This window comes from Amblyomma americanum, chromosome 5 (genome assembly GCF_052857255.1).
Source record: "Amblyomma americanum isolate KBUSLIRL-KWMA chromosome 5, ASM5285725v1, whole genome shotgun sequence".
NCBI classification, from domain to species: domain Eukaryota; kingdom Metazoa; phylum Arthropoda; class Arachnida; order Ixodida; family Ixodidae; genus Amblyomma; species Amblyomma americanum.
The window spans coordinates 197,235,889-197,262,282 of NC_135501.1; the positions used below are offsets into that span (position 1 = coordinate 197,235,889).

Genomic DNA, 26,394 nt, shown 5'->3' on the forward strand with positions numbered 1-26,394 from the left:
CTGCCTGAAATAGGAAATTTTGGGTCTGATCTAGGGAAAATTCAGTTAGGGAATGGATTGTCGCTATGTGACAGCTGCTTTACCTTGCACATTTAACTTGTTTTGGGCTCTCTCACTTTATAATGCGATCGCATTTAGGGTGTCGTCTCGCAAAAACGACCCGGTTTCTCCCTAACGAAATTCTCTGATTGGTCGAAAGGGCCGTGACGTCATCAGCACAGCCAACTTTGAACATTTGAAGACTAGAATGCTCGAGTACCTTAGATTGAATTCTCTACGGGACTGTACTAAGCCGGCGCACTGTTTCATTTTATTCCACTCACTAATCCTCATTGATCTACCTCCATCCACCGCCTAATCCCTACTGCTCCACATTAATCCGTTCACTTAACCATCTTAATCCATCTTCTGAGGCGGGCCTAATTCCGAAATTCTGGGGTCCTTTGGAATATTTGGGGGTGGGCCAACTTACGAATGCTACCACATTTTTCTTTAAGAATGGGGTTAAAAAGGCCTCAGGTATTTTTGTGTATGTCCGTTAGTCGGCAAATATGCGCCTTTCTGTTGCCGAATTATCTTTATCCGAAAATGCATTTATTCAAATCATTTCTGTTCATTCCGCCCTAATTCATAACAGTCGCTGAAAAACTCGGCAAAGTTCCTTTTTGCCTTTTATGCTGTATGTTACACTGGCCATTTCCTGGAGCAGAGAAAATTCCTCCTATGGAATCTTACTGCGTCCGATATCAGTAGACGCTAACTTTAATCCGTAAAGCTCCAATAAGACTTCCTTCGAAGAAGATATTTGGCTTCGGACGTTAGCGTATACTTAATACCAATCATAATCGTTTCTCCGGCTTCTAGTTAGCCAGTAAACAGTAATTATTTTCGTTTCTGTTAAAGTCGTTTCCTTTTAAGTACTCTCGCAGATCACCGGCCACGAACTGATGCACGCCTACGATGTAAAAGCCGTGAAATACGAAGCCTCAAGGCAACTCCTAGGCTTACAAGATACGCCGTCGATGCAGCAGTACATTTCGAAAGTGCTCTGCCTCCGTGAGTCCTACAAACAGGTTTGTATCCATCAGTGCTGTTCGACGCATTTAGGTATGCATGCCGATTCTTCTGCAGAAGCATGAAAGTATGGTGCGCCGTCAAAAATCTACCAATGCGGGATAAAACAGATGTGGAATCACCTCAGTACGACGCTCATTGGAAGGATACGCCGGTTGCTCTAGCAGCAAAAAAATTAGCCGTGGTTTAAACTCTGGTTAACCCTGGTTAGAAGCGAAAGATTCCTTTGCATGGCTACGTTCACAAACGCCCCACACACTGCCGAACGGATTGTCTGTAAAGCGTCGATGAAATGCCCGATGGGGCAGTTGCCACCTGCCACGGTGGGCAGATTGTGATGACGTCAGTAGGTCACATGACCTACCACGTGACGCCTGTCATGTGACTGCCCTGACGCTGCCCTCTTGAAAACCTAGCGTAGTGAAGCTTTCGCTTCAAAAAAATCCGCTCAGAATTTAGCTCTAGGTGGCAGACATAAAACCTTTATGCCAGGCGGCGGGCGGAGCATGATTTTGGTGCTCTGGAAATCAGTTCAGGAAATGAAGTACGTGTTTAGATTGATGATGATGGACTGATGATCGGACCGGTAATTCGAGTACATAGATACATTGACGGGGATGAGCCGATGATGATTTATTCATTGGACTCGGCCTTGTAGCGCCATCCTTTAGCCACTCCGGCCAACTCACTTAGTATAGCATTTGCTCGTGCGTGATGGTACCGTGGGTTCGAGTTACGTACAGATAAGAATATTAAACTACCATCGTTCTAAGCCAGAAGTGGGAAAATGGCCTCATGTTTGCTTTTAATCCCTCACCCTCACTATTAAATCCTTCGGCCACCCTTACCCTCATTTTGTAAATCTATCTGGGATCCTGAGTACCTGGGTTCGAACCCGACCACGTCGGCTGCGTTCCGATAGAGACGAAACGCAAAAAGGCACGCCGACCACGGCGGGCCTTGCTTTGAGGAAATAAAGGAACGACACTGGCTGACACAAACAGGAATTTATTGCTACACTAACAATAATGCCAGCTAGCAACAAAACACGCTAAGGAATCGAAATCGTCCGACTCACCAGCAAGGTTACAAGCGAATGTTCGCCCACGCTAGGGAAGGGGGTACTCCGCGGCCGGACGGGACGAGATGTGGGAGAACGTCCTCCCCATGAGGCCTCGCCCTGCTGGTCGTGAGCGGAGTGCCGTGAGCGATAGGTCCGCTCGCGACGGCCTCCCAACCCAAGATGTTGCGCTCTCCTGTGCGCGCGCCCAGCAATCACGCCATCTGTGGCGCCCTCCCTTGTTGTTTAAGACAACTAACCAGAGAAAGTCACGTGGCGCCCCCCTCCTCGAGGCGATGCCATGAGGTGTGCACCGCGGGAAGGCAAACCACAAGCGGAAGCTGTGGTGCTGAGTCCCCACAGTCTCTCGTCCCGGGAAACCCGAGATAAAGGGAATGATTTCGTGCCAAGAAATTACCCAATCCTATAGACTCTCCAGAAGAATATATCCTCCCCCCGCACAAGAAAACTCGCCCATTCCTACCCGAACCTGCACATTTACGCCCACATCTACCCCGACCTCATAGGCCCCACCCGCATCCACTGCGATGGCACTGCCAATCTCGATCATATGTTGCGGGACAGCCCGGAGGATCCTCCTCCGGAAGCTTTTGTAGAAGCTCCCTTCCGAGAAGCCTGGGAAGAACTGCTGCGCAGCTCTGACCCCGCCGTCCAGACGGGAGCCATCGAGCACCCGAAAGAGGTCGCCGCCGGCTGTCCGCTAACGGCCACCTGGCCCTTCTGCCAAGAACCCACATACCCTTCTTTCCCGACAATAAATTTTTCTAACATTAACGTGCGCTGACATCGCACAGCACATAGGTGCCTTTTGCGCGTCGTCTCCACCGAAACGCGACCGCGGCGTTCGAACCCTGGTACTGGGGTTCCTTAGACGAGCGCTCCAACGACTGAGCCACCGCGGCGAGTTTCGGTAGCTGCCTTGAGCCCTCGGGCTGGCAACGTAAGCGAATAATGTTCTGTGTTACCTATGTTCTTCCTTTCAGTGCTTAAAGTATGAAATCTACTCTTGCAGGCGGAATCAGAGGAACGTGGAAGGACAATAGACGACCAGACGGATTCGGAAGGCCTTGCCGATTTTGGGGGCATCCGGCTCGCTTACGACACTTACCGGAGTCTAATGGACGATGTGCGCACTGAGGTCGTGCCAGGCGTCGATCTCACTGCCGAGCAGACTTTCTTTGTCTTTCACTGCCTCAAGTGGTGCACCACAACGGGAGGAACTAGTCGTGGTTGGGGACGGTATTGGCACGGGCGTTCTCGCTGTATCGTTCCCCTGCGAAACATGCCCGAGTTCGCAGAGGCGTTCTCCTGCAAGCGAGGCGACCGTATGAATCCTGTCAGGAAGTGCACCTTCTGGCAATAGCATTGCGAGAGAGGGGATTGAACGCTGCAGTAGCAGCGCACTATTTTGCTCATTAAGTGCAGTGTCAAATGGTTTTGGCGGAAAATTTTCATGTTTACAGTAAACTTTTGTTCTACTTTTTTGAAAGTGACCTTGGTTAATGTACGTTGATATGCCAGTTGACGACTGAGCATAGTAAAAAAACAAAGCACGCAAAAAAAAATTCCGGCGGACACTTAAGCTCCGTCGAAGGGTGTCACGCTACAGTGTTAATGGGTCCCTTCAGTGGCCGACTCGCTCCGTCCATAGCGAGAACTGCGATGCGGCGCCGGTTCCTTTTTCTAGCAAACGAGGAGTCACGTGGTTAGTCACGTGGCCACAGCTGCCAAGGCGGCGGCGCGCGATTGCAGTCAAAGCGAGTGACGTGGTATGTCACGTGGCTGCCACACCTCCAGCGCGGCTCCACTTGAAGGTCAAATTGCGGCACCGATGACCTTGGCTTGACTAGTCCAGTATAGCTTGCGCTTTAAATTCTAACGAACGGTTCTCAGTGATCGAGGAGTAGCGCGCCCGGCTCAAGCCCCAAGGGGCAGCCCCAGCTCGACCAGTTTGTACCAAAGCACTTCTAGCCATACTCCCTGGATATCAGCTTTGCCGCAGGTCCGGCGGCCGGGTTCAGGAAGAGTTGTGGTAGAAGTGTTAATGGCGGTGCTTTCTTAGTCTCTCAATTTGAGCAGGAGCCTGTCACCCGAGCCCATGCAGGGGGCTAGCCCCAGGACTGTAAAAGCTATTCAGGTTATGCACAGTCGTCACTGAAAGTCTAAACGGTTTGGGTGCGTTTCATAGCGAGAGCTACACTACGCCAGCTCTTCGAGCCTTCAGCTTGGCACCCCTTGAGCTCCGTGGCGGCGCCGTGGCTGGTCACGTGGTTGGCCACGTGGTGCGGAGCAGCTGCTGCTGCCGGCGGCGCGGCGCGCCGGCGAAACCGAGTGGGGGAGGAGGAGGGTAGAGGGACGAAGATGAAGAAGGAACGCCCAACGAAACGGAACGGCAAAAGACTGACTTTGCAATTCGACTGAGCGAGGTCCACTTGGCCAGATGTAGCTCTCGCGTCACTCCAGGTTTAACCAGAGCTAAACCACGGCCAATTTTTTCTCACGACTTCATCTGCAACTCAGAATCGAACAGAACACACCCCGTTCAGATTATGCTGTAGCGATGCATAGGTGACATCGGCTGCATGCGAGACGTGCCCACTCAACACACCAGGCACATGAACATCTCCATCTATGTGTATACGGAAACACCGCGGGTGAGTGTATGCAAATGCTTTCGAGCGATGTGGGCAAATTGGCGGGCGCGGTGCGCACAACCACGAGTTCCATGGTTCCAGCATGCCATCAATGTTTCCAACATCCTAAGCATTGTTGCCATTATTATTGGCATGGTTCCAGCATGCGCATGATAGTTTCTGTTATCCCCATTAAGCTTTTGATGCCCAAAACATTAAGTGTTGTCACAATATGTTGTCACAAAAATCTGCATTTTATTAAATTGCAAGGTGACGAGTTTAACCTTGTTCTCCGTAGTATCATGTTGACGAGTCGTTCCTAAGCTATGGAGATGAAATATCCAGTTTCTTTTCTCTCTTCTGAAAAGATTGAAATAAGATATGTGTGGCTGTATAATGCGCTGTTGTCCTGCTGACATCTACTCGCCGCCTAAAAACCTTCGGTGTTAACGTGTAGCGCTTGGTCAACTAGCCTTATTCGGTCACTTAATTTAGGTATTCACGCAATAGGCGTAAGCTAAAAACAGAAAACTGGAAGAGTTGGTATAAATTCGCATTGCGACAAGACAGACACACGGCCAAACACGTAAGACCAATGTACCTCTGTTATTGTGTCACGTTTTTGCTCTTGTCTCTGTTATTTGGAGCTAAAATTTGAGGCGTAAGAAATCCCCTATCTTTCTGCTGCTATTATAGAACCTGTCCGGCCGTTTGGGAACAGTGTTTTCCAGGATTTTTTTCAGTATTTGTTTCTTGAGCTCTCTCACATAAATGTGCAGACAAGGGTGACGCAACTGCCTCATATCTTTGCATTCCTATCCCGTTGTTAAAGAGGGCGAATAGTTTCAACACAGGACGGTCTCGATCCAGGATTCTCGAGGGAGCGGGCGCACACTTTTGCGGAGCTCAAGCAAATACCCCGATTGGACCGTCGGACTTACATTCCTCCCCACCCCTCTCTTACGCACTCCCAACAGATCCTCTTCAGACGCCTCCAGACCCGCTCTCTGTCATCCCCTCAGCTTTTATCCCACTATTGCGGCACATCCCCTGCATGCTCCCTATGCGGTGACCCCCACGCCACACTCTCCCATATCCTTTTCGGCTGTCCTGCCGACCCTCCCCCGCGGGGACAGCACGCCGTCTCGAGCTGGGAGGACTGGGAGGTCCTGCTCATGTCTGCAGATCCGACATCGCAGCTTGCTGCGGTAACTCGGGCTGCCGACGTCATGTCCCGGCATGACCTACTTGATGCAGTGCGGGACCGCGCAGTGGCCCAGGGACCCAGCTGGGTCTAAAACCACTTGCTCAATAAAGTTTTTCTGTCTGTTTGTCTGTCTGTCCCCTTACAAAAATTTCTTTAGACAGTCTATAGACTGTCCATAGACTTCTGTCCACAAAGTCTGTAGACTCTCTATAGACAAACGATAGGAAACCGTCTATAGGCAATACAAATCCTATAGACAGTCTAAAACAATCTGTACATTTATGGCCACACGCTTTTAATAGAGTTTTGTCTATGCATAGACTGAGTAGACGAAAAGAAACATCTGTACGAAGGTAATAGAGTCTATAAGAAGTCTATAGATTGTCTATGGACCATTTTTGTAGGGGGGGGGGGGGGGTTACAAAGAAGAAGACGTCGAAGCGTCCACACAGTGCGGGGCTCGCGCCACGTCACAACAACAGCACCGCAGTCGCTAGGGCCGGCGCAGTAAAGTCCCAGGGACCAATCAGTCCCAATGTTCTCGCACGGCGGACTGCTTCCCGGCGGCGACTCCACCGCCGACTGCCACCTCCGCACGACGGACGGCTGGCACTTCCTGGCGCAGCGGGGCTTCCTCTCCGCGACGAGTCGCTACTTCCGGGCCCTGTTCGGCGAGGAGTACGGCTCGCCGAGAGACGTCCTCGTCTCCGGAGTCAAGGGCTCCGCGCTCGACATCCTGCTCACTTTCCTATACACGGACCAGGTCAGTGCTGGGACTCTTCCTTCCCGCTACGATACTGCGGGAGGGCTCAGTTTATCTTAGTCGCTACGCGGCGCGTTTCTGCGTCATCTGTTATTGGTGCCCATGACTTATTGCTGCTAAGAGCCCAGTCCGCTCGAAGCAATGCAATGAAGTGAGCTTATGTCTGGAAAACTATGACGAGCAGCAGAAAGATTGGGGCTTGTGCCTCAGATTTTAGCAGCTCGAAATAACGGAGACAAGAGCCGAAACGTGACGCAATAACAGAGGCGCTTTGTTCTTTCGTGTTTGTTCTTTTATGCGTTTTCTCGTGCTGGTAAAATAAGAATTTACGCTAACTCGCCCAGTTGTTTGTTGTTCTTAGCTGACAGCTGTTGTGTAAATAGCAACATTCAACGACTGAATGAGGTTTACAAGAGCGCGTTGGCAGGTTAGTAGGTTCTCCATGGTGGATATAGAGCACAATACACAAGACGAGGGACAGAAACAGCAAGCCTGTGTTTTTCACTGTTTCTGTCCCTTGACTTGAATTACAGATTCAAGTAGGAATGCTGCGCGGTCCAAAGGAATTTTTTTGGCTTTCTTTTCGGCCTTTTATAGCCTTGCTGATGACTAAGTGCTCGTGAGCTCGTGACGTGCGAGCCCATATGCCTATGCAAGCGCTGGAAACGAGCATTGATCCGTACCAGTGGTACAACAAAATCAAAGATGGAAATTGTTCAGGTAAAACGGTACTCCGTGCACATGTCCCAGGCTCGCCATCAATCCTTATCAGCACCTATAAGTGTGCTGCTCTAGGCAGAGCCTGTATGCAGGTTGGGAGTTGGCGAGCCACCATGTCAGAACTCATCTCATTCGGTCCTGCTCTAGGGTCTCCACCACAACTTATCATGCAATAGAGTGAATTACCGGGCTAGTCGGTTCATAATTGCACAGATGATGGAACCAGCGGAACTGACGCTGAACAAGAACAAGGAGGAACACACGCAACGCCGCTGGACTTGAGTTGTAAGTCCAGCGGTGTTGTGTGTGTGTAAGCCTGTCTGCTCCAAGCCCACAAGGACGGGATTTTAAGCCGCAGGCTCCTTTGCCGAGCCATGCAACCTTAGTAAGCCGAGCACCAGGCCCGGTCATAGCTTGTACCCATTTTGAGGAAACCGGTGAGTACCCGGCCGGCAGCAGGAGTCGAACCCACCACCTCCCGAAGCCAAGGCGGGTGCTCTACCACGAGGCCACCGCTGGACTTGAGTTGTAAGTCCAGCGGTGTTGTGTGTGTGTGCCTCCTTGTTCTTGCCCTGCGTCCGTTTCCCTGGTTCCACCATCTGTGAACTTAACACTACTCGTTGCAGCTGTTTGTGAGCGTACCGAATGTCATGGACGTGCTTCAAGCCGCCGATATGCTCCTGCTGGACGAGCCCCGGGAGCAGTGCCTGAAGTTACTGCTGCGGTACATGGCGCCCGAGAACTGCCTGAGTCTGGCAGCACTCACGCGGCGCTATCCGTACCCAAAATTCACCAAGACCGTGATGAACTACGCACTCCTACACTTCGACCAGGTGAGGAGGAGCTGAGTCCATGCAATTCCCGACCCTTTTTTCTCCGTCATCGGCCCAAATACGTCAACTTCAGGACAAGTATCCCTCCTGTTGATCGTCGTTTAAACGTATCATGCGCCAGCCGCGGATACCGTGTCCCCAAAAGCGTCGCATACCTCATCCGCCCGTTTGAATCCCTGTCGACACTCCTCCCTTGTCTACGTATCTCTCCGCTGACGTAAGCAATGACCAGACATTTGCTCTCCCCATTCAATGCCTAGGCCATACGCATTTCATCATCTTGATCATTACCCCGTATCATTAGGGTATCATTAAGCAGCGCTTATTTCCTAACCCAGTCTGCTTTTTTTCCCCTCTCTTAACGTTCAGCTTGTCATTCCCCTTCCATAGCACGCTCAGTTGTCTCAAAATTAATTTGTTCACCATCTGCTGTGCAATTCTATGGCTCCGAGGCAGAAACCACATTCGCGCTCGGTACAACAGACGCAGAAACCAAAGAACATTTCTCCCATTGCAATGGTTCGTGGCTAACTAATGACGCTCGTCACTTGAGTAATTGCCAGTGAGGCCGGCTTACGATGACAAGAGCGCGCTGAACGCGGACTCTCCTATTGCCTGCTGTTTTCTAGAGCAATCTATTTCCATGCCAAGAAGACGCGACATGGGGCCCAGTTTCGACGGTTGCTAAAACCTTGACGCTGCAAGAACGAAACAAAATTGAACGGAACAATTAAACGGCAAACATCTCAGCATGATGATCTGTCTCTTTAAAACGAATGCTCATATTTGATGAGTCTTGAGCTAAAGAGGAAAAAAATCACAAATAGATAAAATTAAAGCGCATGTCTGTCTGCACTGCGTAATTTTGCGTCACATTAGAAGCCCAACCTCGGCAGTATAGAGCATGTGTGAACGCCGAGCCCAACTTTCACGGCGACGTGTCTAAGGAATGCTGATGATGATGGTGTGGCCACGCCCTTTGCAAATGGCTAGTGTTCCTGTGTATGCTCCCGCAGAGAACAGAGTTGCGCGAAGGTCCGCCATTTTGTTCCAAGCTCTGTGGGAAAGCTGCTTCTCGTGTGGCAGGAGCCTCACGAGACGGCCCTTTAGAATCACCCCTCCTTATCTCTGTGGGGGCTTCACAATACCCCGTCAGTCGGATAACAAAGGAGGCTGTGTTCAAGATGGGAGCGGCTGTCCCCCTCCCGCTCATTTGTTGGGCATGAACAGATACGGTTTGGAACAAAATACGTCACCGTGACACGTGATCGCCGCTCCGCGAATAGTGTTACGAGCGGCGCGGGGAAAACAGTCGCGCAACTCTGCTCCCTGCGGGAGCATATATAGGAACACTACAAATGGCGGACTATTGACGCCATCTGTCGACGAGGGAGCAAATTTGGACGCTGCAGCAACAGCTTGGCGCCCTGTTGAGGTGCGCCATCAACACTGCATTCGGCGAAGTTAGAAATTCAGATTCCCTTTGTAGATGTTTGCGCAACTGAAGAACCTTTCTAGGCCACAAACAATGTTCGCCTGGTTCTGAGAGCATGCACCCGCAGCAGCCTTTCTCCTGCATGTTTTTTTTTAATCGTCCCAGCTGAAAAAAGAGCGCACAAGAAACTCCCCAACGTACCTTCAAAACACATGTTCCTTTCCCGGGATCCAGTAAGCTTTGATTCGGGACCACATTAAGTAATCATAAACACTTGCTGGATGACGCTATGGGGGATCCCGTATGCTTAGTTCCAAGAGTGGCAGATCGGGCTAGTTGGTATTTTTCCATAATGCGATACAGCGCTGTGGTGTCTTGTCTCGCTTCGTCCCCGTCTTTATTCGCGCTGTATCGCTTATGCTTAGTTCCGTAGGAACTGGCCTTCGAAAAGTCATCTCAAAGTATAGCAAGGTTTTGTCAACTTGTATCATTGCGACGGCCTTTAGTTGTCTAAAAGATTTGTCTGAAAGACACGCCTAAAAGACTTACTTCATCCACTGCCTTACAAATTGTTGCATACCGGTGCACTATGATTAATAAGGTCGTCGGTGTTTGTCTGAATCAGTGATGATGATTATGGATTCTTATGGCGCAAGGGCATCTATGGCCAAAGAGCGCCATGGCTCAAGATATTTTCGACTTCTCAAGGTGGGGTCAGAGACTCATTTCCCAAGAATTTCACCCTAAATAAGCCAAGCACCAGACCACGGGAAAGATAGTGCCCACTGTATCACTGGTGGGTACCCGGCAGCCCTTGGGATCGAACCCCGCATCTCCGCATGCGAGGCGGATGCTCAATCATTTGGCCACCGCTGTGGTTGTGTCTGAATTAGTGTTCAAGTATATGTAGCAAGTGCCTCCACTGGCGAAATCAACAAATATTAAACGAAATCTGAAGCACTTTTCGAAAAAAATGAGTTCTCTACGTCATTTTATAGCTTTCAGTCCGCTGAAAAAGAACATCTATCTCATTCAAAAAGAGCGGACATAAACGCAAAAACCTGTGCCTAAAGTAGATGTTTTAGCGGAAGCTTACTATACTTAGGTTTACATATTAGGTTCACGGGCGGTTTTAACGTACCAAAGTGACTCAGGCTATGAGGGACGCCGAAGTGAACGGCTCCGGAAATTTCGACCACCTGGGGTTCTTTAACGAAGCTTATACAATACTCACGTTCATGAAGTGTGTACTGAAAGAAGAGAGAGAACTTTAATGAAACAGCAGTCAATGAACGCCAGGAAGGAAGTCCATCTCCCCCGTCGCCCCAATAGCCGTCGGCCGAAATCCCTTGGGACATAGCAGCGGCAAGGGTTTGCCTGGTGATGTCCTGCTGGACGTTAGGGTCTGGGCTGCAGAGCAAAGCCTCCTAGGATTCTAGAGTGCGCAAGCTATCGTACCTAGTTGGACATGCCCACACCATGTGGACCAAAGTTACTGCCTCGTCGCAAAATTTGCTCTTTGATCTGAAGACTTCAGGATGCATGCCACTTGCTGAAAAGTACTGGGTTGGGAAAAACCGCGCCTGTAATTTTCTCCACATAACCTCATCGTTATCATTGAGTGTAGAAATAAAGGTTTTTTACATGCTCTATTAAACTAGAAAGCTTGTATAAAACCTCACCGTATATAGATAAATGGTAAATTGGTTTTTGAGGAAAGGAAACGCCGCAGTATCTGTCTCACATATCGGCGGGCACCTGAACCGCGCAGGAAGGGAAGGGATGAAGGAGAGAGTGAGAGAATAATAATAATCATTGGTTTTTGGGGAAAGGAAATGGCGCAGTATCTGTCTCATATATCGTTGGACACCTGAACCGCGCCGTAAGGGAAGAGATAAAGGAGGGAGTGAAAGAAGAAAGGAAGAAGAGGTGCCGTAGTGGAGGGCTCCGGAATAATTTCGACCACCTGGGGATCTTTAATGTGCACTGACATCGCACAGCACACGGGCGCCTTAGCGTTTTTCCCCCATAAAAACGCAGCCGCCGCGATCGGGTTCGAACCCGGGAACTCCGGATCAGTAGTCGAGCGCCCTAACCACTGAGCCACCGCGGCGGGTAGAGAGTGAGAGAAGAACGGAAGAAAGTGGTGCCGTAGTGGAGGGTTCCGGAATAATTCCGACCACCTGAAGATCTTTAACGTGCACTGACATCGCGCAGCACACGGGCGCCTTTAGCTTTTCGCCTCCATCGAAGCACGGCCGCCGCGGTCGGGCTCGAACCCGGGTACTCCGGATCAGTAGCCGAGCGCCCTAACCACTGAGCCGCCGCGGCGAGTACAGCATATAGATAAGATCGCCTTTATGTTTGCGGCAAGGAAGCGTAGTAACAAAAACAAGGCCTATGTCATCTTGTTTGCACCTCACATATGCCCGCACCGCGACGCAGGCGTGGCGGTGTAGCGAGGAATTCGGAGACACACCAGCGTGGCTGCTCGACGACCTGCTGGCCTCGCCCGAGCTGAACGTCCCGCGTGAGGAGGACGCACTGGAGGCGATAGCGCGCTGGTGGTACTCCACCACCAGAGCAGAGGACAGCTCCTGGCTGCCACACCTCTTGCGCTGCATCCGCATAGGCCTCTGCGAATCAGAGTGAGTTGTCATGCATCCGAGAGACGAAATTCCCATTTAACAGAAAATTGACGGCGCACTTAAGCTCCGCCTTAAGGGCATGACTTGATAGTGTACTGGGTTAATTCTCATATATGCAGACTGTCGTACTCTACATTCATAGATCCCTGGGAGTCTTCGTGCAAAGCCGCCACGGTGGTTCAGTGGTTACGGCGCTCGGCTGCTGACCCAAAGACGTGGGTTCGATCTCGGCCGCGGCGGTCGAATTTCTATGAAGGCGAAATTTTAGAGGCCCATGTACTGTGCGACGTCAGTGCACGTTAAAGAATTTCCGGAGCCCTTCACTATGAGGGTCTTCCAGAGCCCTCCACTACGGCGTCCCTCATAGCCTGAGTCGCTTTGGGACGTTAAGCCCCCATAAACAGTAGGCACTTTTCTAGCTATCCGGTGAGCAGGTTGTGATGACGCCCCAAGGTCACGTGACCTAGGTGGCCCACCTGCCTCCAACGTTTCTCTCTGGGCACCACCTGCCAGAATCATGCTCGTGATTTTTCGCTCACAGCGCCGACGCCGACAACGCCGACACCGGATTTTCTGGACAACGAGGCCTTTAACGCTACCGCGTTAAAAAATTGGCAGAGGCATTAACTTGGCTAACCCTGGAATTCAGCGAAAAGCAAGGACGCTTGCTAAGCGCCTGAGTCTAGTCCATGGCAGCTCCGCTACACGCTCGTGACAGCCGTTCTATATACCCACACGACCACGTGCCTATGACGTGGTGTCATGTGGTCTTACGACACCCCCATAGGATACCATCACGCGGCTTCACATCACCCCATCGGATGTTCTTAAGGTCAAAAGTCATCCCAAATGTCAAAGGTCAAACATCAACTAAAGGTCAAGGTCAGGCGTCAAGAGCCCGACTCTATAACTGTACCACGTATGGTGATACTATGGCTAACGTGGTTGGGCTGAAGGTCGTTCAAGGTCATTCTTCGGCCTACGCGACGACTGTTTTACCTAGCGTAGTGAAGCTTTTGGCTTCAAAAACTACGTTTGAAGCCATAAGCTCTAGATGGCTGCGATGTCCGATGGTGCTAAAAGAGCTCTCGAATCATACCCGCTGATAAACGGCGCCAGGACGTGTTTCAAACAGAGAAATAATGTTTTTCACGTCGTCATGCATCCGCCCGCAGAGCCCTCGACGCGTTCCGGGAGCGCTGGCCGGCGCTGACTGAGAGAACTGAGTTCAAGGAGGCGATAACCGAGGCGCTGGAGCTAGGCCCTTGCATGGACTCCGGCGACCGGCTCTTGCTCAAACTACGCGGGCCTAAGAAAGCACCACCGATACGATCCCTGTCACAGCTCCTCCTGAACCCGGGTGCCGGGCCTGCGGCAATGCTGAACGCGGCTGGAGAGGCGTCGGTCGCCTTTAAAGCCGTCGAAACTGCAGCCACAGGCGTAGCTGCTGAAGAAAACGCAGCCGCGAATGCAGTGGCGCCTGAAGCTGTTGCCTCAGCAGAAGCCGGAAGCCCGACTACTGTATACCACGGTAAAGCATTTGCATGTCAGGCTAGTAAACTCTGCATTCGAAACGTTCACTTTCTGCGAGCGCTTGGTTTTTCGGGTGCAGAGTGCCAACGCAAACTGAAGTCAAGAATCTCCCTACTACAGCAGCTGACTCGGACCTCATGAAGCTTGTTCATTTTTTAAGAGCGTTATCTCTTACTCATCAGGTTTCTCGATTTCTTGGGGTCTGCTACCACCTCCCTTCGGCGTTAACTTTTTAAGTCCGAGGAATTCAAGATGGCGGCCCCCATAGTAAATCGATATAGCAACCCAATTGATGATTGATTGGTGGCGTCACTGATACATCCAAGATGGCCGCTAATTCATGACGTCACCGATAAATACAAGATGGCGGCCGCCAAAGAAATCAATAACAACCCAATTGGCGATTTATTGGTGACGTTACTTATAAATCAAAGATGTCGGCCAATGATGGTAATTAATTGATGACGTCATTAATAATCCAAGATGGCGGCCGACTTAGGCTGCCACGTGACTATAAGACGTCATAATCCAAGATGGCGGCCAAATTCGAGTCTGTTTATCATATGGGAAAATAAACGTACAAATTCGTATTTCGGTGGAGTACCTCACTTTAATTGCATTCATATCAATTGTAGTAAACGCAAACAGATAACGCTCGTTACTTCAACGTCTTCCGGACGGTAGCGGCATCATTTTTTCTTTTACTCTTTACTCAGCCCGTCACTTGAGCTTCTCTAACATACCACCTCAAGGAGAGGTGTACTTACTGTTTTTGAGCAAGCAGTTATCCCACACCTCTAATGCGATAGTTTTTAGCGGCTATTTGCATTTCCATCAATTGTTAGCACTCCTCGCAATATCTGTCTTTCATTTCAAATATACCCGACGCGGTGGCTCAGTGGTTGGGGCGCTCGACTACTGATCCGGAGTTCCCAGGTTCGAACCCGACCGCGGCGGCTGCGTTTTTATGGAGGCAAAACGCTAAGGCGCCCGTGTGCTGTGCGATGTCAGTGCACGTTAAAGATCCCCAGGTGGTCGAAATTATTCCGGAGCCCTCCACTACGGCACCTCTTCCTTTCTTCTTTCATTCCCTCCTTTATCCCTTCCCTTACGGCGCGGTTCAGGTGTCCAGCGATATATGAGAGATACTGCGTCATTTCCTTCCCCCAAAACCAATTATTAATATTATTATTATTTCCAATACATTTTTTGGAAGCCTGAGCACCATTACGTAGCGCGAGCCCCTTATCCCCCTCCTTCCGGCCTTCCCCACGCAGTCCTTGATTGAGAATCACGCCTGTTCCTGGTCACAACCTAAAATTCCTTCTTTTCACATCAAAAATCCCTTAATTGCGGAGTTTTTTATCCGAAACAACTTTAAAACTCCGCCAACTGGGAAGAAGTGAGACGAATTCGATTCTTAAAACTCTCTTAACTGTGACACCGTAAATATTCCCTTTTCGCCATATTTTACTTCTCTGGTTCCCTGAAAATGGGAAAATTTCCCGAATGGGAAAATTTCCCGAATGGGAAATCGTTGCTATGAACTTGTGCCACCCACCAGAGATATTGGTCTAAATCTCCGAAATGATGCTAAAGGAACTCATAAAGCATATGCGGTCCTGCACATATGGTACACGCTGAACAACGGCGTCCTCCACCAGAACAAGATATATGTTGAGATTACCATGCTTAATGCAGCGTTACCTCTTGTCTGGCAGACTTCATGACTCTGAGCCAAGCCCACTGTAGTACCTGTGGGCTGGCAAACCCGGAGAGGTGGCTGCCACGCCTGCCAACCGAGTTGATCTTCGTGGTCGGAGGCTGGTGCAAGCGACAATCTCAGTCTACATTCGAGACCTTCGACAACCGGGTTAACCGCTGGTTCAAGTTCAAAAATTACAGCGACGACTTCCAGCCAAGGCAAGTCACTGCACAAGCACTTTTCGACGCTAAAGAAGAGCCAGTGTCTCGGTTCCGTATTCGGCTCTCTCATCCACGCTGTTTTCGATTACTGCGCTCCAAAGTAAGAATGGTTTCCGGAGCCTTGTGCGAATCCTGGAACACGTTATCGCGGTTGCAAGAATTTCTCTGACCTGCTAAGCACAGGTTAACCAAGTTTTTTCAGTTTTTCGCCACCCTTGCAAAAATTTCTCTACAATGGCAAGACGGGCGAGTTGGTGATACATACTTAAGGGAAAATAGCGCTAAAGACGGGGACAAGTGAAGAAAACAACAGGACCAGCGCTGGTCCTGTTGTTTTCTTCACTTGTCCCCGTCTTTTGCGCTATTTTCCCTTAAATTTATTTAGACAGTCTATAGGCTGTCCATAGACTTCTATCTATAAAGTCTATAGACCCTCTATAGACAAACCCCACAGAACAGTCTATAGGCGATACAAATCCTATAGACAGTCTATAGACAATCTTTAGATTTATGTTCATGCACTTTTGGTAGACTTTTGTCTATAGACAGTATTTAGACTATGAATAGGCAAAAATAAATATCTATATGAAGGCGATAGAGTCTATAAGAAGTCTATGCACTGTCTATAGACCTTTTTATACGGGCGGCTCAGGTCTCCGCTTGCTACCAATCTTTGATGAAGCTTTGTGAGTATTCGCATTGTTCTTTCAACCCTGGTATATATATGGATCACCCAACACGTTTTTGCATGTCTGTGCAACGTTTGTTAGCGTGGCATGGAATTCAACACGTCGAACCCCTTGCATCCGAACCAGGAGTATACTGAAGTCTACTTGTTAATCTTGACGCGGAGATTCAGTGACTACCCCTGTGTCTCATCGCGGTTTGTGGACGTTAACTACCCAGTGCCCAGATAAGGTCTCGCTGCCCAATGTTCACGGAGCGCCCTACTGGCTGTCTTGCTCGCGGTGCGATTCCAAATGGAGTCACATTTCCATTCCGAATGGAATCTGAACTGTTATGATGCGAATAACGGTGGCTTCAGCGTTAGCTGTACTGGGCGCAGGGGCCGGCTCCATTCGAGTGACAATGTCTAAGGAATCACTGGGAGCAAGGCGGAATGGGTTCTGCTCAAGGAATTCAATGGGACGCGGCATTTCATAGCTGCAGGTATGAAGAGCGTACAGAATTAGGTCCACTGACCAAAGCAGGCCATGAGATTATGGCGGAAATGAAGAGATCGCGCCACATCGTATTCTAAGGATTGAGCACTCCTATGTCATAGAAGCTAGGACTCAGAATTTTTAATTTTCCATTAGAAATTGCATAAATGGCCGCCTTGCGTTGCAAGCCGCCATTATTAGTGTAGCACACCACGTGACTATACATCTCGGTAAAATATCGCTTATTTTATTTAAGTCCACAGTGTTTTTCTTTTTCAGGAGTGTTCGTCATGTTTTATTATAGTCTTCACTCTCTCCAGTGCGCCTTTCAATGATGCGAATTTAGTTTTAGTAACTAGATAGTGCCATAGTGTTTTGAATTTCTATGATGGAGCAGCAACCACGGTCTACTGGACTTTCATCGACGAGGCGCACATCACTGTACCGTAACAGCTTCAGGACCTCCTCTGTTGTAAAAATATCTTATTGCCGTTTGGCGGGTGAGATTTATGTTTTTGGTACAGCACTTTTCCCGACGTGCAAACGCCATAGCGCTTGCTGATCATGGTTTCCAGCATCGAGATACATAAAAACGGGAGCATGCGCTTGTTTAAAACTTATTGGTAAAGTTTTCCTACAGCGTTTCCATCAAAATCGCTGCGAAATTCACCACCTTAGACAGCCAGCTTTAAGTTGTGTCGAAAAAAATTGGATTCTTAAAATTCAGTCTTCGGTCCCTTTGATATGCATCTGTGATTGAATAAGCACCTTTACCTAATGAGACACATGACCCTGTGTCGTCATAGCTTATCGAACACCGAATGCCGTGAAACCAGCCAACGTATCTCGTGCATGTGCGCTACAGAACTGAAGGAGCATTACATGTACAGTCATTCATCCGCACACCTATCTAGAGCGCTCAAACTTCGTGCCGTTTGCACTGGATGGATGGATACGGCTGAACCCTTTACATCGGGCGGTGGCTCAAGCCACCTAGCCATGGCTTGTGAAATTTTACTCCTGTCTTGCTTTTAGCCACCAATCAGATAACGTTCGCTTGGTTACTTCTAACCTCTTAAATTCCACTTTCCCTTCACTATCCCTAAACCCCAATGCCTTGGGTAAGTCAGCCCCGCTGCCTTTCACTGTAGGGTGAAGCCCTTTACAGAAAAGTATCAAGTGTTCAGGCGTTTCCTCCTCCTCTCCGCACGCAATGCACAAAGTGTCTATCTCCTGGTACCTGACTCTATACGTCTTAGTCCGCAAAGCTCCAGTCCTGGCCTCAAACAACAAAGAACTTCCCCTACAATTATCATAGATATTTTCTTTGACAGTTTCCTGTTTAAAGGTCCGGTATGTTTCTAGTGCCGATTTCGTCAGCATCCCTGTTTTCCACAATTCTCTCTCTGTTCCTTTAACCTTTTTCTTAACCGATAATTGCTGATTTGCCCCTTACTGCTGTCCAGATATTTGCTTGTCAATTTTCTCCGCAGCCCACAGAGCGACGTCTAGTGGCAGTGCCTGGTTCCAGATAGCGCATCTCTGAGTGTGGTCAGAAATGCGCTACCTCGAACCAGGCGCTGCCGCTAGACGTCGCGAAGGTTATCTGATTGGTGGCTAAAACCAAAACAAGAGTAAAATTTTACGACTCATGGCTAGGTTGCCATCCACCCACCCACTCATCCATCCATCCACCCACTCACCCATCCATCCACCCACTCACCCATCCGTCCGTCCATCCATCCATTCATCCACCCAGCCACTCACCCATCCATCCACCCACTCACGCATCCACCCACCCACTCATCCATCCATCAATCCAATCCAATTCCATCCATCCATCCAACCGCAGACGGCACAAGGTTTGAGCGCTCCAGACAGGACTGTGGACGACTGTACTAGGCAGCTTCCCTATTCAGGTGATCCCCAGTGCTGCAGCTTTGGCGTAGTAGCTCAAACGTGCGCTTTCGGGGCGAATGTGGTCGTCTCTTACAGAAACGGGATCACCCTGCGCTGAGCGGGTGTCCCGCACCTGTGCAGGGCATACCACGGCCTAGTGCAGTGGCGGCGACGGCTCTTCGTGGTCGGGGGCCTATACCTGCCTTGTTACCTGCCCCTGCATCAGGCCTCCTTCCTGCGCTCGCTGGACAGCTTCGACCTAGACCGCTGCAAGTGGCGCCACCACTCGCCGATGCACGTGGCGCGTGCCTACGTCGCCGCTGTCGCTCTGGGCGACCACATCTATGCCATTGGAGGGAACACCGGTAGGGAGCGACTTGGAAGGGGCTGTGAAACGATGTTTATTCAAGACGTTCACAAAGAGAACAACGTAGCTGTGAATTGGCAGGAAATGGAAGGTGCAGAAAGAATTGCGGTTTAAAAAAAAAAAGACATAGGCAAGGATGTCTTTTATCGCCGATCCTGTCTATTCCCTACATCAGGGAGATTGAAGAAACGATAGAAACGAGCGGATTAGGGTTTACTGTGTCGTGGTGTGATGGGGGGGGGGGGGGCAAATTGATATATGCCGATGGCATCGTTCTTATAGCAGACGGCGCGAGACGCCTTCAAGGCTTGGCAGACATTTTCGGAAAAGAGGCGGAGGCTCTAGGACTGAGATTTAGCGCTTAAAAATCTGGAGTCGTGGTTTATAATGATCAGCCTAGTACGATCACGCTACAAGACGCTGTTGTTAAGGCGTACAAGTATCTTGCTATCTGACTAAATGATGGCAGTGACTACATGCGAGAGCAAAGGCAGGAAATTATAAAGAATGCAGAACCGCTCGCTACGGAGATATAACAAATATAAAGGTATTCGGGGAATCTGCAAAGGCGCAATGGTACGGGGCTTGACTTTGCAAACGCTGAGGTTTGCTTGAGGTCTGCCACAAATTCGGCACTTGAGATAGTGGAGGACAGTCGTTTTGGGGTGCATGAAAAACACTACTAATGAAGCAGTTCAAGGTGGTTTGGGGTGGTCATCATTGGTGGAAAAGATCAACAGAGTAGTATAGAAAGGGGAAAAAAATCAGCAGTTAATCCGAAGATATTCAGCACACTAGCAATTAATGGCTAGGTGACACTTGTCACCATCCCGATACAAAGGGGAGGCTAATAATGATCTTCACCTCGGTGCACCGATCATTGCCATCTTCGATCATTTACCTTCACTCATGCATGGAAACCCTTCGTGCACACTCAGTGTAGTTTGTGTTGGGCATCAGCTTTCACAGGTCAAAGCCCCGACCCGACCTCGGGTGTTTCTCCTTTGCCTTCGAAGAACTTGAGTCGATCTGCACAAAAAGCATCAGTTATATAAGAAAAGGATGGTCAAGGCACTCAGGCGGAAAGGTGTGTGCGAAAAGGACATAATTATTTAATTGGGAACTATGGTTTTTACTAGCGATTTCTAGGAAGGCCATCGATTTGTCTTGGCTGTTGTGGTGCCACATGTGACGGCGCCTTATGTCTTCGGTGGCCGTGCATTGCCAGGTGAGGTATTTGATGCTGATTAAATCTTTTGAGATATTTAGATGCTTCTGTTAGTTGTTTCTTTTTTCCACTTACTGGTGGTGTCAGTGCTAAGCTTGTACTGGCCTTGTGGGCTAGTACTTCCGCTGTAGTAGATAGGATAATTGGGCTAGTTGATATGTGTTCATTTTTGGTAGAAAACAGCTCGAATGAATGGAAGAATGGAGAAAGATATTGGATGGACGTCCAGGTACGAGGCAATGTTGAAGGTCTGTGCATCGAGGCAGGGACGGGCAGTTGGAGCGAAGGTATCCGATCATGTCTAAAAAAGGTCCATCTAGCAGTGGTCATTAGGCTTACGCCGGAACTCAACATGCGTGGCGCATACAGCTGGAAGAACAAGCGATAGTGAAGAGAGATACTGTCCTTAGTTTTAATGGCAGGTCTTGATTGCGCATCTGTAAAGTACGGTGCCCTGCAAGGAGGGCGGGTATGAGTCAGACGAGGTTGCAAACAAACCCAGGCCTGCCGCGTGTTGCATGACCATTAAATGCCTTTCCCGCTAACTGCTTTTGCGTTGAGAGGTGGTGCTACTCTGATGGGGCTACTTTCCTTCGATTTGCTGCTGCAGGTGTGGAAAGGACGCGAACGGTCGAGAGGTACGAGCCAGTCACCAACCAGTGGATCATGGTGGCTGCCATGAATAGGCGGCGCAGTGACGGGTCTGCCTGCGTTTCTAAGGGTGAGTGGCTCCGGACAACGCGGGAAGCATTCATTTTCCTCGAGCGCTACACAGGCCACACCACCAAAACCTTATACTCGAAAACCAGATACAAACGTAATCACTCTTTGGCCCCCTACTTTGCGAGGACTAAATATATCCATATTTCCCGTGCACTATAACAGATTGGAATTCATTACCTCAAGGTGCAATCCATAACGAAAATTTTGAAAATGCACTTCAAAACATTCTGCAAATATTGTTTTACTATTTCATGTTTATTTCCGGTTTTATATGACAACTATTGTATGCACTGTTTGTATTGCATTCGCCACCTCGGTGGATCAGCGGTTATGGCGCTCGGCTCCGGACCCGAAAGACATGTTTCGATTCCGGCCGCGGCGGTTGATTTCGGTGGAGATGAAATTATAAGAGTTCTGTGTATTATGCGATGACAGTGCTCATTAAAGAACCTTAGGTGGTCGAAATTTCCGGAACCCTTAACTACGGCGTCCCTCATAGCCGAGTTGCTCTGGGACGTTAAACCAGCATCAAACCCTTAAAAATGTATTGTATTCTTTCAAAGGGCATTACGAATACTGAGTCTTCCTTGTTTTTGCCCATCCTGTCTGCACCATATGAGGTCTGCGGTATTGTGTAAATAAGTATAAAAGGAATTGTCACTAGCAGCGCTGCATATATAGTAGGATACAACTATAAATATGCTGTATAACTAAAAATATATTACTATATATAGGGGTCGAGCGGGCGAACCCACCTTGTATTCTGATCATTTTGAATTTATCAAACGAATTCTTTCTCTAGTGTTATTGTGATTTGACTGCCTTTTCTGGCTACTTATTTACTTTGTAGCAGGAGACTACTTGCACTCAGTGAACAACTACCTCTTGAGCTGCTGCGGGAATGGGCCTGGGCCGGGCCTCACGTCAAGCTTGGCGGGCCGGGCCCAGTAGTGTTAATGTAGCGGACCCGGCCTTAGTATATTATTAATAATGTAGCAGACCAGGGCCGTGCTCGAGCTTTGAGTCTCGGGCCTCAGAGCGCAGCCCATGCAGTGCTCTAAAGGAGACCGCGCCGCTATATTGAACCATCAGACCTCCACGCAGGCCACATCTTCGTAAGCGGTGGCTTCAGCGGCAGCCACATCCTCGAGACAGTGGAGATGTACTCTCCTGACATGGACTCTTGGACCATCGTCCAATCGCTGCCTAGCCCACGCTGCAGCCACCGCATGGTGGTGCATTCTGGGAGGATCTACGTCATTGGTGGCAAGGACGGACAGCGCACAATAGCACAAGGTGTGCGGACTCTCGCTAGCACATCGCGTGCATTTCAAGGCTTCCACAAGTTTGTTTCCACAAGGCTTCCACAAGATTTGTTTCACAAGTGGTATAGAGACAATTTTTTTTCTCGTCAGTACCTTGCCTTGGAAGATACCTGCAGCCGTAATGAACTGAAGAGAGCTAGAGCGCAGCGAGGGTATACTATTAATTACAAGCTTAACAATTGGTTTCGGTCAACGCCAGTGCGCTCACGGCTTCTGCGTGACGTCTCACTCAATCTGCTTCAATGTGTCCTCAGTATTATTTTACGCGAGTAGTAATCCGGCTCGCACCACGATTACACGAATTTTTTTCTTTATTGCCTGGCTTTGACCCATAACATTTACACAAAAAACACTCAACAAAAAACACACAAAACGCTATGTACATATGACACTGCCGTGGTCAGCCATCATGAGTCTGGCTTCGTCATACTAAAATTCACGAAGCATACAGAGCGGCTCTAGCCTCGAGAGCCACTCGGGAGGCTCCGCAGCTGCTTTCTGGATGGCGAGAAAGCAGTCCATTCTTTCCCGAAAATAAATTCGGGCAGGTCGTGCGTCTTTGTCACAATAATGGCCTGCCATTCTGGAGCGCCATATACTGTGGAGGCCCAAGAGCATTATGAGATCAAATGGTACCCCATCCTCATTGTCTGTGCTTAAATAACGAATTCCCTGCGCGTCAAGTGGTAGCTCTTTCTTTATTGTCCTTTGTAACACATCCCAAAAATAAACCCCTTCCCAGCAATGCAAAAAAACATGGTCTATTGTTTCGGGCTGTTTACAAATTAAGCAGTTCGATCCCCACGGTAAAAAGAAATCCTTTCCTTCCAAAAACTTTTTAACTGGGAGTGTCCCGGAGTGTAATTTAAAAAAGAAGGTCTTTACTCCTGGTGGCACCTGCATTTTCTTTACCCTTTTTAAAACATCAGCTCCAGGACTTCCACTGTACAAGGCTCTGTACATAGGCTAGGGCACCTCTTTTTAAGGCAGCTGGTGAACCGTTTTTTGTTTTTTCGCGACGTCTCAGACCCGTTCTTGCGCACCGTGTGCCAGGTGAGGCTGCGGCGATTGCTGCCCGAGTTTGTTGTTACCACGATTACACGAATGCAAGCAGTTTGTCAGGTTACCTGTCACCATTTTTTTCGCAGATGTAATACATCACGAGTTTTGTTCTGCTTAGATTACATGTCACTCGATGTTGATTTCCACTAAAGTGGAAACATCGAAACTGGTTGCGATTGTAGGTTCTCTGCTGTGTATCGTTTGGCTCAACCCCAGGCAATCTACCCCAGTGCTTGGGCAGCATACCCTGCCCCTTAAAGGGAGTGCACTAGGGAACATACTCCCTTTTTACTCCTTTCATGTTTAGTGTGTGGCAGCCTTCCAAGGAGGCTTAGTGGTCATGTCATTCGGCGGTTCAGAACAAGATCTTGGGGTCGTATCCTGGTGCATTTTGTTCGAAGCGATATGCAGAACTGCCCGTATCCTGCCTGATTTCAATGCATGTCGATGGGGCTCAGGCGGAAAGTTGGTACAATTTTCTGTTTTAGTAAACAATTGATTGACTACTCTTTTCTGGCCAGAAAGGAGTAAAGGAGTTTCTGGAACAGAAATGAGTAACAAAAGGAGTAAACAGTCCTCTAGCCCACTCCCTTTCATAAAAGAGAGTGCGGTAGAGAACTGCCACACTTCCTTTTTACTCCCATATAAGTATATTCATGTTTAGAGCGTATCGATACAAGGCAGCTTGTCCTCAGTGTTCTTTTAAAGGACCAGTGCTCGTCGAAATTATTTCCTATCCCTACACTACGGCACCTCTTTCTCTCTCCATCCTCGATAAATTCTCTTACAACACGGTTGAGCTGTAGACTGAGACTACGACAATTTGGCCGTTTTTCTTAAAGTATTTGCGTGTCCAATTGCAGGTCAGAGGCATGTATAGGCTTCCAAGGAACTAACCGCATTACTGAGCTCTTATTTCGTGCAACTTCCGCAGGCGCGGGGGGTCGACGTGGTCATGTTTCTTCTGCGGATGACACATCCAGGGATGTTTTGACTAGGGCACTGTCGGCTCTCTGTAATTTTCGCAGTGATAAGCAGTGAGGACAGTCTGCCTCTAAGCTGGCGCGAGATGCCCAGTCTCACAACTCCCCGCAGCACCTTTGCGGTGGCACAGCTAGGCGACGACCTGTACGTCATCGGAGGCTACAACGGTGAGCGCCCTTCCCTGCCGTTCACTGCGTGCACCGATTCTCCCACAGTCATCTGTGGCACCGTGCAAATGCACGTAAAGAGATCACTTAATGCACACGGCCACTGTAAGCAATGTGCGAAATCTCTAGATTGTCAGTGTTTTGAGCTTACTTTATGCACCATCTATGAGAAAAATGCGCATTCACAGAGCGCCGTGACTGGATGCAGTGTAAACGTAAATTACCTCATGAAGGAGTTAAGCTGTCCTTTAATGGACTCCCTGTTAGAGGCAGCGTACGATGCTGATGTCCTAGTGTAGATTCCAATTATTAAATAACCTGAATGCTGGCTGTTGGCAAAGAAGGCACATTCCCACCCGAGAGCATAGCAACTTCGTGAAGCTAGCAAAGGAAGGGGGGCTTTAAATGCGGCACGGCAGATCTTGAGGGTGTCAATTAGATGAGACTGGAATCTCGCTTACAATTTAGAAATTGCGATAATATTGCATGTTCTGAATTTTGGGAATGTGTGTCCGTTGCCCAACAGTAAGTGTTCCTTACTTTTATTGATGAATATATCTACCCTAGGGCTTGGTCAACATACTCCGTCCCTATTAGAGAGTGTGCAAGAGGATTGTTTACTTTTTTTTACTCCCTTACAAGGCAATTCATGCAAGAGTGCCCAAATTGTGGACGCGAACTTACGGAAGGTTTATAAGCAGCAATTGATACTAATTGCAATACTTGCGATTTTTGCTGCTGCAGTAGTTTCACGGCGTTAAAGCGTCAAATGTGAAACGCTTTTTCTGCTGAGATCATGTCGTTCACACAAAACGACCGTCATCAGCGCAGTCATCATTGGTCACATGGTCTACATAGGCCACAATAACGGCTTTACACCTTTTATATGAGCATGAGCAACTTACATGGCATGACCCCCCTTCCCAGCTGATGCTCCAGCGCCCCACTTTAAATCTTTTAACTTCTTCGCGGTGCCGTTGGTATGCAGGCACGTCGCTGGTCGCCAACGTGGAGAAATACACACCGGGTGACAAGAGCTGGCGCGAAGCTGAGCCGCTCAACACTCCCACACGCGCCATCAGCGCTTGCACTGTCCAAGGCATTGAGGTCTGCCGAAAATTCTCTGCCCGACGTGGAGCTATGTTATGTATTGAACACACTACATAGAGAAATTGCGCTTTGAGCGCAGTCATTGCACAGCGGCGCTCTGCACACGCCACCAGCGTGAATCATCCAACGCAGTCCTGATCAGAACACCCGTTACGGTTTTGGCACGTCTTGCACTGAAGAGGCCAAAACGGGACCCCTCTCCAGAGTGTTTCAACATAACCTGGAACTGGTTGCAGACCATCAACAGATAAGAAAAACTCAAATAGGCATGCGCTGACTCTTCAAGATTGATACCATGCTGATTGTCCGAATATCTAAATTAAGCAATGTAAAACAAAACGAAATTAGTTTTTAACTTTTTACTTGAGACTGCAGTTGACTGTTTTGGCAAGAGATGAACGCATTTATAATCTACTTATTATGATAATGGTGATGAGCGCGACAATATTACTTGGGGTTTAAATCCGGAGCCCTTCAATAGCATTCCCAATAGTCCAGTGCAACTTTGCAATA

General features: G+C 49.0%; 1 protein-coding gene across 1 annotated transcript; it reads left to right on the forward strand.

The window, feature by feature from the left end:
* The first annotated feature begins 6,459 nt into the window (after window positions 1-6,459).
* Window positions 6,460-26,385, forward strand: LOC144133308 (kelch repeat and BTB domain-containing protein 12-like). Its single transcript, XM_077666299.1, has 10 exons — window positions 6,460-6,758; window positions 8,105-8,311; window positions 12,192-12,394; window positions 13,570-13,925; window positions 15,649-15,850; window positions 19,057-19,280; window positions 21,121-21,231; window positions 22,338-22,529; window positions 24,649-24,771; window positions 25,760-26,385. The coding sequence occupies exons 1-10, from the start codon at window positions 6,531-6,533 to the stop codon at window positions 25,936-25,938; spliced, it is 2,025 nt and encodes a 674-aa protein (XP_077522425.1). The 5' UTR covers window positions 6,460-6,530; the 3' UTR covers window positions 25,939-26,385.
* Window positions 26,386-26,394: the final 9 nt, after the last annotated feature.

What these genes read in the sequence shown, in the direction of transcription:
- LOC144133308 (XM_077666299.1), top strand. Translation starts at nt 6,531, where the DNA reads ATGTTCTCGCACGGCGGACTGCTTCCCGGCGGCGACTCCACCGCCGAC. An exon ending in ATAGGCCTCTGCGAATCAGA is followed by an intron (nt 12,395 to 13,569) that starts GTGAGTTGTCAT and finishes ATCCGCCCGCAG; the next exon opens with AGCCCTCGACGCGTTCCGGG. An exon ending in CGTCATCGGAGGCTACAACG is followed by an intron (nt 24,772 to 25,759) that starts GTGAGCGCCCTT and finishes GTTGGTATGCAG; the next exon opens with GCACGTCGCTGGTCGCCAAC.